Source organism: Gossypium hirsutum, chromosome D06, assembly GCF_007990345.1.
Source record: "Gossypium hirsutum isolate 1008001.06 chromosome D06, Gossypium_hirsutum_v2.1, whole genome shotgun sequence".
NCBI classification, from domain to species: Eukaryota; Viridiplantae; Streptophyta; class Magnoliopsida; order Malvales; family Malvaceae; genus Gossypium; species Gossypium hirsutum.
In genome coordinates, this window is record NC_053442.1 from 45,095,860 (window position 1) to 45,111,541 (window position 15,682).

Here is a 15,682-nt window from a genome sequence, read left to right on the forward strand (position 1 = left end):
ATCGTATGATGGGGGTCTACGGTACGGGCTCATGACATCAAACTTAGTCGAGTGCATCAATTTCGTCTGAAGGGGGAGCGTCACTTTCCCATAACTTCGATTGTCAAAGAAACATACTTTCACCTGGTTGTCTTATCTCCAAAGAGGGCCACAGCATATGCTGGATAGATAACGGGTAGCCACACTTAGTACGAGGATGTCATAAAGGAGATTAGACAAAATACAGTAAGAGTGAACACTATATATGTAGTGTGTCACACATGTCAGACCCTGGAATTTCGAGTAATGGAGCACGCTAAGCCCGACTAGCACATGTCAAGGGCATCATATCGTGTCGACCTAACATGAGGGACTTGCGATTGTGGGAAATTTCAAGCATTTCGATTCCCATGCGTGCATGTAATTGCCATATGAAGGAACCTACAAATTGAGTACACACCTTACATCAACGATGTGTACAGGCTGAAAATCATGCATAATGTATGAAATCTTGAATTCCCACCCATCCTAGATGAGAGTATGTAGTCGTCAGTGTCCAGCGTGTCATATGAGTTGGTGCTAAACAAGGACCTGCACCGCATATCGAAAGGTCACTCAAATTCCACTTGAATAAGGAATAATATGGATATTCGCGAGAAAGATAGCCAACAGAGGTTATGTGGGTATTGCAGAAACCCAAGACATACAAAGGCAACATGTTCTATGTTGAATGGTACATTAGGGCCTTAACGTCACTAGCCTTATTTACTTTCAGAGGATATAAAATTGATTACAATGCTTCCATTCTTCTTAGGTACCAAATTTGTTATTTCTTATTAACTTACATAGAACTTATGTTAGAATGTAACAAAGACAAATATGAGTTGCAATGAAAATTTATGGTTTCTTTATTGATGTCATCTATATTTACATCACAATAGCTAAATAAATAAATACATCATCGGCGTCGTCGAGGAGAATGTGTGTCGTAGGAAGGTGGCTGACAGTCGCGAGGAGGATTTTTGCACACAACTATTGTTAAGGGCTCATAAAATAGATTGTTTCCATTGTACTCATCTTCTTCGCCTTCACCCCTATCCCCTTACTCATATTCGTCTCCACCCTTAGCTTTGTCTTCGTCATAGTGTTCGTCTTCATTATAGTGTTCGCCTTCAGAACAGAGGACTCCAAAAACCATTCTGACCCTGTCTAACCAAAATTCAAATATCTCAGAATATAAAATTCTTTTACCCACACTGTTATTTTTATATGAAAATAGACTCGATAAGATTTAATTCTATATATTATTCACTCTCTAATTCATTTTATACTATCCTTGGTGATTTTTCAAAGTCACGTCACTGCTGCTGTCCCAAAATTGTTTCATTGCAAATTTTTACTCTTTCATATTTTCTAGGTATAAACTATCACCTAGGCATTCATAACACCACACATGTTCTTAATTAGTCATTTCAATAGCTAACTATTAGCCATATCATATAAACACACTCAAAATTACTAAGTCTTTATAAATGCCATAGCTTTACACGTTTCGAAATCACATAATACCGAGATGTCTGTAGATAGTGTGAGACAAACTCCGATGTCCTTGTGATCCTCGAACTGACTTGGCGATACTATAAAAATAAGAAAAATAAAGAAAGTAAGCATAAATCTTAGTAATTTTACAAGTAAATAAATAACAACATTTATCATAAATAATCATACTCATAAATTTCATCAAACATTAGAATCGTTACTCGCTTCTTTACTTACTCACTTACTTGTTTACTTACTTGCTTACTTAAATAACTCATGATTATAACTTACTCCTCCCTTGCTGAAATTTCCTTCTCAACTGATAACTGAGATATTCTCAATCCTTCTAACTCACCTGAATTTATTATTATGATTTTATCTGAACTTTCATGTAACATGGTCTATTTACTAGCCCGTTGAATCACTTGGAATACTAAGGATACTCGGGTCTCTTGTTTAATAATGCATGCCAAAGCTATGTCCCAAACATAGTCTTACATGGGATGTTTTTTGTACTGCCAATCCCATATCCCAGATATGGTCTTACATGGGAGTTCTTATATCGATGCCCATGCCATGTCCCAGACATGGTCTTATGGGGGACCTCTCATCTCGGTGCCAACGCCATGTCCTAGGCATGGTCTTACATGGGACCTCTCATAATCTCAATGATGCCAATGTCATGTCCCAGACATGGTCTTACATGGGATCTCATTCCCTTAATGTCATGACATTTGTATCCGATACATTCCTAATGTTTCAACGGGGCTTGTATCACTGATTCTCTATCATCTCATACTTAAGTCAACATTAGATATTTTCATGAAATAAATACATAGTTGCTGAAAAAAAACAACATTAATAATAATTATCAAAATATTGCATTTATTTACCGTAAACTTAACTCGGTACAAAATATGGCCAAATCTATCAACTTAGTCTTCAACCTTTTTCTTTCCTCGGTCTAACTCCGGATTTTGTTATTCTTGATTATGGAGCTTGGAAGCTTGAAAACCCTAACTATGGCTTCCCCCTTGCTAATTTCGGCCAAATGAAGAAGATGACCACAATTTTCCATCTTTTTCCCTTTTAATTCATTTTAATTACCAAATTACCAAAATGCCCCTAACTTAAAATTTTCCTATTTCACTTATCTCATGTCCATTTTTTGTCCATAACTTAAACAATGGTCTAATTACCATATAAAGACCTCCAATTTAAAATTTCATAACAATTGGACACCTCTAACATGTAGAACTCAACTTTTGCACTTTTTACAATTTAGTTCTTTTGACTAAATTGAGTGCCCAAACGTCGAAATTTTTAACGAAATTTTCACGAAATCATTCCATGAAATTGTAGGTCATAAAAATATAGTAAAAATAATTTTTTCCTCATCGGATGTTACACTTCTGATAAATTTGCGTACTCCTCGCCTCCACCGATAACAGATATGACTTGCAGCGATTCTGAACCATGACATGTACTCCAAATAGGCTACCGTGTCCAATGAGAAAAATGGTTCGCAGATGGGTAAGAATTCCATCCTACGATCCCAAGTGTCGATGTAGTCATTGTGAACCTTTTGTCAGTCCTTATCGTTCTTCCCGTGCAAGTCCACCTCGTGCAACTTTTTCATGTCTCGCGGTGGCGGTGAAATTTGTTGCCTCCATTCGAACTACTGCATCACCCTATCTGATTCGTGTCTTTTCACCATTGCATACACTACCAACAACACCTTCACGTCCCATATCCCCAAATGGCCACTAATTCCAACTGGATGTAAGATATGATATCGGTGTCGGCATACGACATCCATTCAAATTGAAGTGCACAATTGAAAATTTCGTTCTGTACAAAATTTTAGTTTACAAATTATTGCGTAATTATTATAGGTTGAAAAGAATAAGTAATTAACCTCAGCTTCTAAGCATTGGTCTAACAACAGCCATATCTTTCAGCTGCTCAGGTAGTCCTATGTAACTCAGCCCATGGTTCCGCCTGTACAAGCGATATGTTAGTTCAAACATATAATAACTAAAAACATTTACAATACAAACTACATATTTATTAATAAATGATTTTTACCTTGTCACCAATGGGAAAATGTATAGGTCGTTCACTGGGGGACATAGAAACGGTAGTCACCACCAGGCCCACAACTGCAGCAAGAGTAGACAACCACCAATTGACATTTTATCCAGTTCCATCGCCCGACACAACTCCTGATACAACGTGGCCAACAGGGCTGATCCCCAACTCAGTCATCTGCATTTTTTGAAGTCTGCTAGGTGTAGTAGCCACCTTACGTGCACCAAATTTTGAGATTTATCAGGCATTAAAATTCCCCTGATTAACCTCATTATGAATGCTCAGGTGTTTTATTATTGACGACGTCGGTCACTTACTGAGAAAGCTTTTTGAAATTGGTCTCCAACCACTTTATCAATATCCGACCATCTTGAAATTTTTTCGAGACCTTCCCCAAATATGTTGTGCAAAGGTCCTCTTTACTAGGAATGAATGCTGACCCCGTGACGATTGACCCATCCATGGGTAGACCGAGTTGTAACGCTACGTCGTCGAGTGTGATTGTACACTCACCACATAAAATATGGAAAGTGTGTGTCTTGGGCCTCCATCTATCCACCAACACGCTTATGAGTGTAGGATTTAGTTTTCAGCCCCTGAGAATACGAGGGGTATGCAAGAACCCCGCCTCTTGCAAGTAACCACGAATTTCAGTTATCATAGGCGTTGCTAAATAATGTATCAAGCCCTCCAAAACACGATCATCCGCATATTTATAAAGAAAAAAAATTATTTTAAATTATTTTAAAAAATAAAAAAACTTTAAAATTAACTTAATTGAAAATAATGTGTAACAACCCGGTTTAGACCCTAGATGGAACAGTGGCTTTGGAACCCCAAATTCGAGGTCATAAATTTTTTTAATATTATTTTAGTATTTAAAGCATATTATTTGATATGTGTGAAAATTTCGTGAAGTAATTTTACCGTTTAAATGTCTAAATTGATAAAAGGACTTAATCGCGTAAAATGTAAAAGTGGCATGCTATTTGTTAAAGTGCTATATTGTTATGGGTTTTATAATGTGGGGTCCTTAAAGTGAAATTTGGCCATTTAATATTATCATGGACGGTAGTGGACAACCATTATATGGTTTTCATATTATTATTTTAAGGTTAATATGGTAATTGTATAATAAAATGTAATTAAATAAAACAAAACTTAAAATGGCCATTATTATCATCTTTTTGGCCGATTGCTATGTAGAAAAGAAGCCATGGATGAAGCCGTTAACTTCAGCACCTAGGGAGCTTGATTTGACTATGTGTTTTGCTCGGTTTTTGATAATTTTTATGTTTTTGAGATTGTTGTTTCATTTACGAGTTAGCCCATGCTTTAATTTTTGAATTTGATGATGAATTTGAGAGTTTCCATTTTTAATAATGTGATGAATTTTTTGTTTGATGATGAAAAATAAATCTTTGTTAATGGATTATTATGTTTAATTAAGTGATTTTTGATAAAAATGTGTATTAAGGATTAAATTGTGAAATTTGTAAATTGAGGGGTCAAATTGTGAAATAAATTGAATAAATGGGCTGCTAAGGACCTAAGGTAAATTTGGCCTAACATGGGTTTGTTAAAATTTTGAGTAATTTGTTTTATTTTGAAATAGGGACTAAATTGTGAAAATGTGAAATGTTAGGGGCTAAAAGGAAAAATGCCCAAATTATGTATTTTTGGATGAAATTAAATGAATATGTTATTAAACAAGCCAAATTTGAATTGAATTAGATCAAGAAAAGAGGAAATCAGATTTGGATCGGGGAAAGGCCGAAAATTATCGAATAGTCGTCCGGTTCGTTCATGTCCGTACAAGGTAAGTTCATAAGTAAATAAATGCTGTTAAATTCGAAAGTATGTGTGTTATATATGCTGAATTGAATTATAATAAGTATATGTGTATATGCCGAATTGAATTGAGCATTGAAGAACTAGTTACGAGCTTGAATCGATCGAATTATAACGTCTGAAAGCCCCGTACGAACCATAGGAATAGTATAGGATACATATGTCATGACATAGGAGTCCAATATGAGTTATCGTGTAAGACCACGTCTGGGACGTTGGCGTCGATTTGAGATTTACGTGTAAGACCATGTCTGGGACATCAAGATCATATACAATTTCGTGTAAGACCCTGTCTGGGACAGTGGCATCGATATTTGATTACATGTAAGACCACGTTTGGGACGTTGGCATTGTACAAGCTTCCGAGCTATCTAGGTATCCTTATTGATTTCGAACGGTTCAACGGGCAATATCGAGAAATGAATGATTATGTGAAAGTACATCTGATTCAGGTACAAAGTTTATATGATATTCGAAAATGAAAGGTGAGCATATTTCCAATGATGATATGTGAAATACATGACATTGAATGAAATGTATGTATACAAATGAATGTTGTGATACATATGCTAGTGTATGAAAAGTGAAAATAAGTAAAGTATTTAATGTGATCATATAAATTTACGAGTATGATGAATGTACATGTGGTTGAGATTTGTTAATTTCAGCTTATTTAAATTGAATTATGGATATCATTGAGATAATTTATTTGCTTATGGCTTACTAAGCTTTCAAAGCTTACTATGTGCATTTTTCCTATGTTTATAGATTTTCGGAGACTTGTTCGGGTTGGAAGTTGTTGGAGACCTCATCACACTATCCGGTTATCACTTCGGTAAATAAAAGCTTTGAGCTTTTGGTTATGTAGCATGTATAGGCTAGTTTTGATATATTTGGTTTGAAATTTGTACGTATATAGCCATGCGAAAATGGCTTGATCATAATGCTAATGTTGATTATATGATTCGACAATGAGGAAGGGTAGTAAGATGTATATTCGGCTTATTAGTTAACTCATTTTGGAAGCATGAAAAAGTGGTATAATGTGGCTTGATAATGTGGTAAAATGATGATTATATTTTGAGTATGCTTGATGGTCATTTGAGTAACTATAAGTGATATATTGTTTTGGTGTTAAGTTATGATATAGCATATTTAGCTTAAAAGATTGAGTGATGGTAATATGGTTGATGAATCGGTTAGATGATAAGGTTGGTATGTGTTTATAATTGCTATGTAATGACTATGCTATGCTATTTGAATTTGGCTATTTGGTGTGGCTTATTAATGATCTATGTTTTGAAGTATAAATTGCCTTGTAAATTGATTTGTGAATGATGGAAATTTCTTAGGTCATTTTGTAAGATAAATTATGATATATGATGTATATTTATATTCAGCTAATGATAGGTAAAATAAATTCATACGCCTATAACATGGTTGTTTTAGGGTTCGGTATTTAAAGGTCAAGTTGTTGGTTTAAGACTTGATTTCAAAATGTGTTATAAAAGCGGTTGTATATTCGGTTATGGTATTTGGCACTTTTGATAAGGTTTTATGTTTGGATGAATATTAGGCCGTATAATATGTTTTGTTTTGTCTTAAAATGCGAATATGCTTAAGTTAATAAAATAGATATATACAAATCGATATCTTGATATATGTTCGGTATTTGAAATGAAATATGATTGATTATACTTGAGATATTCGAATGCTATGTAATTGATTTGGTATGATAAAATGCGCATAAGGCTATAATGTTGAAACAAGGTTATACTTGACAATTTTGTGAAATTGTTAATGTTACATATGCTAATGGACAAAAAGTCATGTGATATGATTTATTTGGTTTAATATGCCCATATATAGGATTATGAAGAAAAATGTTCGATTTTTATTAGGTATTCAAATACCATTAAGGTGATGTGCATATGAATTTTGGTTATGTATTTATAAAGTATATGTATTGTATGACTTTGAGGTATGTTAATTGGTTTGAAAATTTGACTATATACCTGATATAAAATAGGTTGAATTTTGAGGTACGGTTCGTATATGCAATGATCCAGTAAATATATTTAGATATGGCTTTGACATTAGGAAATACGCACTGGTATAATGGTAATTAAAACATGTTTGGTCATGTTTTTATTTATATCACCAATGCCGCATAAATGAATGAAAAAAATTTAGTAGTGAAATATGGTTCGTTTGATGTTTAATTTGTACATGTGCAAGAGCTTTATAATAATAGGTTGATATTCAACTAATGGGATAGTTGTTTTGTTATATGTTCTGTATATGATATGTTTTGATATATGCTAAAATATGTATTAATTATGCAATGTTATGATTGTTATGATTTTAAGACTTGATATTTGATCAAGTTACGAGCAATTGATGTGATTGAAATTTCGAGTTGTGAAAGGAAATGATTATCTGTATGAATTGTGATAAGACCGGTAATGCCTCGTAACCCTAATTCGGCGATGGATACGGGTTAGGGGTGTTACATAATGAAATTTAAAGTTTCTTCTTACCATTATCGCTTGAGAGGTGGATATATGCTTGTCGTCGAAACAAATTAGAGAGGTTATTATTCGTAAAAATTTAATCCAAACGAATAAAATACGAAATAATTAAAAAATTCTAATATTTTTAAATGAAAGTATCAGAAAATTTAGAACAATAGCTTGAGAAAATTAAGAGATTAGAAAGATTTTAGAGAATAGGATGCGAGTGAAAAAAATAAAATTAGAGGGTATTTATAAGGAAAAATTATTATCGTTAGGGCCCTTTAAATTTTTTTACCGTTGCTTGACCAACGTTCAAAAAGAAATTGAATTTGACCGTGAAGGAAAACGCGTCCAACTGAACGCGCTTCCTATCCAATTAGACGCACTTTCTGTCAAGTTGGGGAAACTATTTGCCTCATTTTTTAAAAAAATAGTATAAACCCCTAATTAAAAAGAATTGGCATATTTGGCTAATTTAACAAAAAAAAAATTTAATCAATATATTATTTCAATAAAAATAATATATTTAATTCTTATATAAAAATATAAATGAAATTACATTTAAATTTTTACAGAAAAAAAAATGGTCAAAATTGTCATTTAAGCCCAACTCGTCTTTACTTCATTTCTTACCCTCTCACTGACAGTCTCTCAAAGCCTCGATCTAGCAGAAGAGAAGAAGAGTAGAAAGCTTGAATTCTGAAATCGTTTCAAGCCATGAGCACGACTCAACAAGGAACCCACTCCCTTGCCTTCAGGGTGATGCGGCTTTGCAAGCCTTCTTTCCACGTCGAACCTCCCTTCCGCCTTGACCCCGCCGATCTCTTCGTCGGTGAAGACATCTTTGACGACCCACTCGCTGCCGCTAACCTTCCTCCGCTCTTATCTTCCCAACTCACTAAGTCAATGGACTCCTCCGATCTGACTTACGGCAACCGATTCCTCCTCCACCATCCATCTGATGCTATGGGCTTCTCTGGCCTCCTCCTCCTCCCTCAATCCTTCGGGTCTCACTACATCCCTCTTTTCCTTTTCTTTTAAGTTCTTTAATTTCTTATTTATTAGTGTTGATTAAATTAATGTAGGGCGATTTATTTGGGAGAGACATTCTGCAGCTATATTAGCATCAATAATAACTCTAATTTTGAAGTCAGGGACATTATTATTAAGGTCAGTTTGTTTAATTTGTTACTTTTTGATGAAGTTGCCCCAATTTTTAGCTGATTTCAATTGTTTATCTGCTGCATTGATAATGTCTTTGAAACTAAAGGGAATTTTAATTTGAATTTTAAAATTGACATTTTGTCCCCTCTTTGATCGAGTTTGATTAAGCTTTTGTATTACTAGCATGAAAAATTGAAAAGGGTTAGATCATGTGCTTCTTCTTAAGCTTGTTTGAGTATCGGAAATCCCTTTTTTTCACTGTTCTTTTTAATTTATTTACTTATTTTCACGTATGTTGAGAAAAGTGGCTAACTGAGGTTTTGCCTGGGTGTTCGTACAAACTTTTACGTATGTTGAGAAGTCTTTGTTTGGTTGTAGGCTGAAATTCAAACGGAGAGGCAGAGGATCCTCCTGTTGGATACATCAAAATCACCTGTTGAATCTGTACGTGCAGGCGGACGATATGATTTCATTGTGGAACATGATGTCAAGGAACTTGGAGCTCATACGTATGTAGCAGCTGGTTGGTTTTTATATTTCCTGTAATTCTTTAATTATATTTCCTCTAACTTGGTCTTTATTTGTTGCGCGACAAAATTCAGGCTGGTTTGCACTGCATTGTACAATGATAATGATGGAGAAAGAAAATATCTTCCACAGTTTTTCAAGTTCGTTGTTGCGAACCCTTTATCAGTTAGGACAAAGGTACTGTCCCATGCCTCAAGAGAGAAATAAGTTAAATCTAATGTGCATGCTGGCATTTGTTGCTGTTCTTTGAGACTGTTTCTTAGTTTTAACTTTGACTTTTTCCCATTCAAAATTGTAATTTCTTTTCTATCCCTGTTGTGCAGGTCCGCACTGTCAAGGTAGGTTGAGACTTGAGTTCTCTGATGTAAGTTTATAAAGCCTAGATAATCACGCTGCTATTAGTAGATTCTTTTTGCGTAATGCAAACTATAGAAATGAAAGGGCTAAAATGGAATGGAATATATAAATTGCAAGTGATTTGTAAATGAAATTGATATAAAATAAATTCCTACAACCTGAGTATTTTATCGCTCCTTCACTGAGGATTGTTCGAGGGGAGGGCAAGGCATAGGCTACCCTTCATTATGCACCTTAGCCTCTGAGTTTCCTCCTGTTGTTTTCATTTTCTTTTGTTTTTCCTCATTTGGAGCATTAAAAGCCAAGTCAGATGTGTGTTTTTTCTGTCGCAACTTGGTTTCTGCAATATGTAAAGCTACCATCTGATGATTGGAGTGCTTCATTTGGTTTTATAGTTGTTGATCTTTGACAAGTGCTGCCAATACCAGCACCTTTGTCTTAACCTTTGTTTACGTCTGCATTGCTAGTTGTAGAAGTTGTAAATCAACTTGGGTTTTGTCCTTCTGTAATAGCTGAATTTTTCTATCTCAGGAAACTACCTATTTAGAAGCTTGCATAGAGAATCATACAAAATCAAACCTTTATATGGACCAAGTTGAGTTTGAACCAGCTCCTCATTGGAGTGCTACAGTACTAAAAGCTGATGAACTCCATCCTGCAGATAATTCATCAACTGGGTAAGTAGTGGGTATATCACATGGATGTATGATTTTGATTGCTTTTCTGTTAGAATCTTGTCCAAACAATGCTTTGAGTTATGAATTCTGATTACCTTTTTGATAATTTGACTAAAACTGTTTATCATTTAGTGGCAGAGAAATATTTAAGCCACCTATTCTTATCAGATCTGGTGGGGGAATTCACAATTACCTTTATCAACTGAAATTGGCTTCACCTGATTCTGCACAAATGAAGGTAGAGGGGACTAATATTCTTGGTAAACTTCAGATAACATGGCGTACAAATCTGGGTGAACCTGGTCGCTTGCAAACACAGCAAATTCTAGGCACTGTAAGTTAAAACAATTATAATTTTAGAAGAATAAGTTTCGTGTTCGCTTTTGTGAAATCTATACAACTATACTGAAACAAATAATTATTTTTCATTCTTTTTCCTTTTTAGGAAAAGGAAAAGAAAAACACCGTTGAATTCTCTATGTTCTATTTATTTTGCGAGTTTGAAATCTGTATAACTTTCTATACAAAAAATTAAAGAACTATCAAACTCATTCTGATGGCATTTCCTCTTTTTCAGCCAATCAGTCGCAAAGAGATTGAGTTGCAAATTCTGGAGATTCCATCTCTAATCAATTTGGATAAGTCCTTTTTGGTATGTTTTACCTATGCATTTTGTTTCAAATTATGGCAATTTTTTTTAAAGAAACACTTTTCTTCCTAATGAGAACTTAAGATCGCTGCTGTTATGTTTTTTTCTGCCTAAGGATTCTCTCTTTTCTTCTAAGTCTTCAACTTCATTTTCAAATAGTCTTTGAATAAGTTAATTGACTTAATGACCACTTGCAGGTACATCTAAATCTCACTAACCATACAGACAGAGAGTTGGGCCCATTTGAGGTCCAGCTATCACAAAATAGCGCACATGAGGAGAAGAAAGTTATGATTAATGGGCTTCAGACTATGGTAATTGATTTAATTGACTTCCAACATTATTTATTTTAGCTATTTTCTCCTAAACTATTATTACATATTTTGGAAGCATGTATACCTAAAGCTTTCCTATATCGAGAGAGGTAGACAGTGATGATAAGTGAGAAATGGTCTTGAAGTTATATTCTTAGAACTTCTTCATGAAAGGAGATTTGTGTTAGGTGGTTGCTAAAGTGATATGCCACACCACCAAATGTATTCATGAATAGTTGGCAGGTTTTTTATTTGTTTAAACTCTTCATTCTTAGAGCTTCTTGATGAAGAGAAACATGTGTTTGGTGGCATCTAAAATGATCTGGTCAGTTTGGTGAGATTGGTGTATTAAAGCTAAAGGTGTAATAGGAATTCAGTCTGTCTAATTATGTCATGGTAACTGAGGATCACTTGACCGATCAACACACAAAATATAGTGGTTCTTTTCTTAGATATCACAGTTTTTTTTTTTTTCCCAAGTGAGGTGCTTCTTATGGTTATGAAGTAGTTGAATACCTCAAGCATAACTCAGATTAATTGCTTGGAATAAGTTTATTATTACTTCAGTGACATAAATAAAGATTTGTAGTATGCTTTTTCTGTTTAGCGTAGCATATAAAAATATGATTTAAAGCAATTGTTGATACAGATTTTACACTTGTGTACAGGTATTACCACAGGTGGAAGCATTCGGTTCCACTGATTTCCATCTGGTATGTAGAAAATTTCCAGACCATTTTATTTTCAATCTGGCTGTTTTAGTTGTGGCTTCGGTCTGGACTTCAACATGCAATCATTTATTTCCAAATGGAAGATATTCCCTTGTTTGATACTTACTGATAAATTGTCGAGGGCCCAGTTGGATTTCTGTTCACGAATTTTGCTGTTATTCCACCTGCAACTACTTGGACATAAGTTGTATTTATGTCGATGTTTTTGCTTCATTTGTAATTTACGGGTTTTACATGTGCAGAGCCTGATTGCAACTAAACTTGGAGTCCAGAGAATAAGTGGAATTACAGTGTCTGACACAACAGAGAAGAAAACGTATGACCCATTGCCAGATGTGGAGGTTGTTTTCATATGCGCAGATTTTAAAACATGTTTACTTGCCATCTTCAATCGATAAATATCAGCTCTGATGCATCTTTTCACTGCATTGCAGATCTTTGTGGAGTCAGATTGATATATCAAATAGTTACCGATTGTTTCGGCTTGCTGAAGGAATCATCTCTCAACCGACCAAGCAAAAGATGCTTCGATGTGTAAGTGTCATTGGCATGAGCAGCAAGCTAATTTGTTGTGACTGTTGCCTATGTTCAAATTGCAATTGTTGCAAAGAGTGGATGGCTGTCCTCCCTAACATATGCCTGTTTTGATCTGTTCGAGGTTCAAATGCTGAGCTGCCTCATGTGTTAGAACTTAGATGATGAACTCTTCAATGTTTTCCTTTTGTCATCACATATAATTAAAGATATATTTACACTACAATGTTGTACTTGTTTAACTTGAAAGTCGAACTACTTGTAGGTAAACAAAAGTTGTGTTTTTAAAGTGATTATTGCAATATTTTTCTGACATTACTAAACTGAAATTGGGAAAATCTTAAGTTCAATTCTTATTAATAATCTCATTATAAGTTCTGATTATGTTTTTTTTTAAACAATGCCTAAAATTACTTATAGTTTTTTTCTAATTTCTAAATAAGAGGATAATGCATTTTAATGTATTTGAATACACATTTTCTTGTATTGACAATAATGCTCAGGTCAATTGAGTCTTAATTCAATTGACATTAATAATTATTGCATTTTATTAATCATCAGATATGCCTTTTCATGCCTATAAATATGAATCTTGACAATAAATTTAAAGTTTTTTTATCACATTAATATTTGAAAAATAAAAAAATTTCAAAGTACAATAAATTTTAATTTTGTCAGCAAAAATCGATTTGAAAGAATCGATTTCAGCTTGAAAGAGCAGGAAATTTGTTAGTTTGGACGAAAAGCTAGGAAAAAGAAAATGTATGATAACTTGCTTCTTTACCCCTAAAATATTTGAAGGTCCGTCTCAATCATGTCAAGTTGGGTGAAAAAAAAAGCGGACTTTTGCAGGCCAATATCGTGCCAATCAGACCGATTTCCAGACCATTGGGAATTAAAACGGCCCGTGGCCTGTTGAGTCCAATTGGATCAGACTGAAAAGGCTGAAGACCAATTTTCAGGCATTGAGAAACCACAAAAATTACCTGACTTGGTATTGTCAAACCGGAGCAGACTTGTTGACTTGGATTCCCACATAAACCCCCCAAGCTTTGTTTCTCATTTTGTAGTTTTTTTTTTTAGTTTAAAATGTTAAATTAGAATTAAGTTTAATTTAATTTAATATAAATATGATTCTGTTTTTTAGATTAGAAGTTGGTGTTAAATTTAAAATTTTGTATTTAATTTTTAACATTAAAATATAAATATTCCAAATTTAATACATTATTACATATTATAAAAATAGCGGCATCATTATTATGTTCTCCAACTGTTTCCAATCACACTTTTTTGTATAATGCTCAAATGGTATAATAAAATATTTTTTATAACATTGTGAATTTGTTGATAATAATTTAGATGGCCGTTAATAATTAAATTTGTTTATATAAATAAACTTGAGTAGGCATACGATAGTGTTCTTAAAACACGACAAATGGGATCATCTAAATGGGAGTTGGAAACACGACAAATGCATTTAAGATTGAGGATTTTGATTTGAACCAGGACTTCATATATGCTTTGGTGGAGCGTTGAAAACCCGAGACATATACTAGGAATGCACAATTAAGGATGGACATTTTTACTTGTAAAAAATTGTAAGAAAAAAAAAACTCAGATATAAAATTAAGGGTGCATAAGTCTTATTTATCATCGATGATACCTTATCATTAAATAAAATTCAAAATAATGAGAGCTTATCAATAAATATTAATAACATTATTTTAATATAATTAAATAATAATTAATTATAAATATTTATTTATAATAATTATGATTAATGTTTAATTATATTTAAATAAAATTATTAACATTTATTTACAAGTCTTTTGTATTTTTATTTAATTTAATGATAATGTGTTATATCATTATTCAATAATTGTGCATAAGATTTATGTATCAAATATTATTTTTAAATTAAACATTAAAACCAAACTAAATATTAAAATTAATCTGAAGTGGATGATAATATAGTAACCCTGGGAAACTTAAACAAAAATATCACAAAGGCATAATAAGCTGAGTTGTTTGTGGCTGTCATTCAACTTCAATTGAATTAGGGTTTTAATATCTTCAGCCATAAGCCACTCACCTTTTAAAGCATTGAATTAGGGTTTTAATATCAGTTTATTATGCCTTCGTGGCCTACTACTGCCCACTATATTTGTATTACATTCCACCTAACAGGCAAATGCCAATTAATAGTAGTAATAGAGCATGATTCAAGGTGCGTGGTTGAGGTAGGTGAATTCTATGGTGTCCAGAGAAGCCGAATAAGACCTCTTTCAAGTCTTTCATCCTTCTTTTTTTTATTTTCCTCGTTCATAGGGTCAAGGTCAATACTTTAACATAATTTATTATTATTTATTATTATTATCTCACTAGTTCATAAAAATATTTAAACACATGTTGGAAATGATTTAATTGTGTAGATTATTTGACTAGATTGGAAAACATGGGTAATAATTTTTTTAAATATAAAATCACAATCACAATTACAATTACAAGTTATATATGGATCAATTTGAACTAATTTGAAACAAATTTAAAAAGATAAGAAAAATATGAAAATAGGGGATACATGGCCATGTCCTAAGGTTGTGTGGAAGGGTTGAGGCCGTGTGGATGGGTCATATGGCCATGTGAGTAAACCGTATAACAACTTGATGCTGTGTAAAATTGGGGTCATACAGCCGTGTCACCAGGCCGTGTGACAAAGCTTATCCCGTGTGGCTCGAGAACATGGTCGTGT

At 33.5% G+C, this 15,682-nt stretch overlaps 1 protein-coding gene across 3 annotated transcripts; it reads left to right on the forward strand.

Moving 5' to 3' along the window:
* Window positions 1–8,591: 8,591 nt before the first annotated feature.
* LOC107901718 (trafficking protein particle complex subunit 13) lies at window positions 8,592–13,219 on the forward strand. Of its 3 annotated transcripts, none has more exons than XM_016827821.2 (12): window positions 8,592–8,983; window positions 9,062–9,146; window positions 9,519–9,649; window positions 9,743–9,845; window positions 9,992–10,006; window positions 10,557–10,702; window positions 10,841–11,036; window positions 11,280–11,354; window positions 11,549–11,665; window positions 12,334–12,378; window positions 12,639–12,737; window positions 12,831–13,219. In XM_016827821.2, exons 1-12 carry the CDS (start codon window positions 8,694–8,696, stop codon window positions 12,849–12,851), a joined length of 1,323 nt encoding a protein of 440 aa, XP_016683310.1. In that variant the 5' UTR covers window positions 8,592–8,693; the 3' UTR covers window positions 12,852–13,219. The 3 variants fall into 3 exon arrangements, with proteins under 3 accessions (XP_016683310.1, XP_040951299.1, XP_016683309.1); XM_016827820.2 differs by having other exon boundaries at window positions 8,593–8,983; window positions 10,835–11,036; XM_041095365.1 differs by lacking the exon at window positions 9,992–10,006 and having other exon boundaries at window positions 10,835–11,036.
* Window positions 13,220–15,682: the final 2,463 nt, after the last annotated feature.